Here is a 2,500-nt window from a genome sequence, read left to right on the forward strand (position 1 = left end):
ACAGAAAAACAAAGCTCTCCGTGTTAGGCTGCAGATTGAGAGAGAAGCGGCCACAGTAACAGAACGGGATCTGGCATTTATAAGACTGAAAGAAAAGGAAGAAGGTAAGCTAATTCCCGAACCCTTTGATGTGGCCAAGGTGCAGAAATTGCTGCCCACATTTGAAGAACGGGAACCTGATAACTACTTTTCTGTGTTCGAAGACACAGCCAAGAATCTCAATTGGCCTCAGGACAAATGGTATTTGATCATCCGGAACTCATTTAAAGGTAAAGCATTATCTGTATGTGCCACTATGTTAGAGGAACATGATTATTTCATAATTAAACAGGCAATCCTTGATGCTTATTCTATTACTGCGGAAGGTTATAGGCAAATATTTCGTAATAGTCAGAAGCAAGTTCAGCAGACCTTTTTAGAATTTATGAATGGAAAGATTAAACAGTTTCAGAAGTGGGTAGACAAAGTAGATGTCAAAACTTTCGAGCAGTTGAAAGATTTAATAGTAATGGAGGAGTTCTTAAGGAAAATACCAGGTAGCATTAATGTGTATCTAAGAGAGCAGAATGAATCTGACCCTAAGAAAGCCGCTTTAAAGGCAGATGACTATGCTCTTATTCATAAAGTAGGTAAAACCCCATATAGAGAAACTAGACCTAAGGAAAATTGTACATACTGCAAACAAGAAGGACATCATATTTCAGAATGTCCTGATCCACATTGTGCAGCTTCATACTTAAAGAGAAAACCTAATCCCCCTCAATTCTCTCCTAAGCAAATGAATCTGCCCAAACAGGAACCAAAACCTAAGGTGGAGAAGAAAAAGACCTTCCATTGTGCATCACACGAGTCCCAAGCGTTTGCACCCTTCACTTGCTCAGGCAAAATAAATGGTAAACCTGTAACCATACTCAGAGACACTGGATCCTCTCAAACGATCGTCTCTCCTAAAGTAATACGACCTAAAGGTGAAACTCACAGGTATGTTGCAGTTAATGACTTAACCAGTAAGTCTATGTTGCCTCTCATTAATGTAAACCTTCATTGTCCTTATTTCTCTGGAACTACTGATGTAGCTGTAAATTCAGAACTGTTACCATGCAAGAATGTAGATGTAATCCTGGGTAATGACATAGCTAACTCTGTTGTCTTAACAAACTTAATAGCAGTATCTCCAGGTGAAGTTGTACAGGAGGAATGCTTAGCAGTGACACGAAGCAGTAAAAAGGACACCCCTACTGAATCATCATCAAACCCGTTGCCAGTCTCTGAACCTATGGATTTCAACGAGTTGATGAGTACATATAAGATCCAGCCTGATTCCTTTAGCTATCAACAAAGGAAAGATGTCACTCTACAGCAGTGTTTCAACCAAGTGAAACCAAAGGATACCAACAAGTGTTCTTATTTTTATATTAATAATGATGTACTAATGAGAAAATTCAGGTCCAGCAAGAACAGTCATCTAGAAACCTGGAAGGATCTATTCCAGATAGTTGTTCCTAAGGATATAAGACCTCTGATCCTAGAATTGTCTCACTCTGCTGACTCTCATCTTGGTATCACTAAAACATATGAACGCATCAGTCAAGACTTTTATTGGCCAAACATGAAGAATGACATTAAAGAGTACGTAAAAACATGTACAACATGTCAAAAAGTAAGTAGTCCTAATGTAAAAGTACCAGTTGCACCCTTAAAACCTATACTTGTGCCTAAAGAACCTTTCAGTAAGATCATAGTAGATTGTGTAGGCCCTTTGCCTAAGACAAAAAGGGGACATGAATACTTGCTTACGGCCTTATGCCCAACTACCCGTTATCCATTTGCAGTACCTTTAAGAAACATTTCAGCCAAGAACATCCTAAAGTCACTAGTGTCCATATTTACTGTTGTAGGATTTCCAACTGAACTACAATGTGATCAAGGAACCAATTTCATGAGTCATGCATTTAAAACAGCTATGAAAGATTACCATATAACCCAAGTCTCATCCTCAGCTTACCATCCACAGACCAATGGAGCATTAGAACGCACTCACCAGACCATTAAAAATCTTCTCCGGAAATACATCCATAGTTCAGGTAACGAGTGGGATTGCGATTTGGAACTGATCATGTACATCATACGAGGAGTTCGAAATCAGTCTACTGGTATGTCACCTTTTGAACTACTCTTCGGTCGACGGCCACGAACTATCCTCAGTTCAGTCAAAGAACGCATCCTGAAGTTGGGAGATAATGAGGTACCTCTTTCCCAATATATTTCAGAACTCAACAAGAAACTTTCAGATCTTCACTCCATTGCCAAAACTAACTTGATAACAGCTCAAGAGAAGATGAAGATTAACTATGATAAAAAGGCTAAAACCAGAAGTTTCAAAGTAGGAGATGCAGTGCTGCTATACCATCCGATTGCAGGCTCTCCCCTACGAGAGAAATACCAGGGACCTTATACCATCACTCAACGTATCTCGCCAACCAACTATATAATCGCCACT

The 2,500-nt window shown here is 39.4% G+C and overlaps 2 protein-coding genes across 2 annotated transcripts in view; one reads left to right on the plus strand and one right to left on the minus strand.

Annotated features, from left to right (window-relative positions):
* The window catches only part of LOC137625997 (transmembrane reductase CYB561D2-like), a 249,978-nt gene that overhangs the window by 103,368 nt on the left and 144,110 nt on the right, over window positions 1-2,500 (minus strand). The gene's annotated exons all lie outside the window — the stretch shown is intronic.
* Window positions 1-2,500, plus strand: part of LOC137625996 (uncharacterized) — a 6,549-nt gene that overhangs the window by 2,239 nt on the left and 1,810 nt on the right. The window contains exon 2 of the mRNA XM_068357081.1: window positions 1-2,500. This exon is cut by the window's left edge and continues 376 nt beyond it; it is cut by the window's right edge and continues 1,810 nt beyond it. Coding sequence (XP_068213182.1) covers window positions 1-2,500 — 2,500 coding nt within the window.

Source organism: Palaemon carinicauda, chromosome 33 (assembly GCF_036898095.1).
Source record: "Palaemon carinicauda isolate YSFRI2023 chromosome 33, ASM3689809v2, whole genome shotgun sequence".
Taxonomy (NCBI): Eukaryota; Metazoa; Arthropoda; class Malacostraca; order Decapoda; family Palaemonidae; genus Palaemon; species Palaemon carinicauda.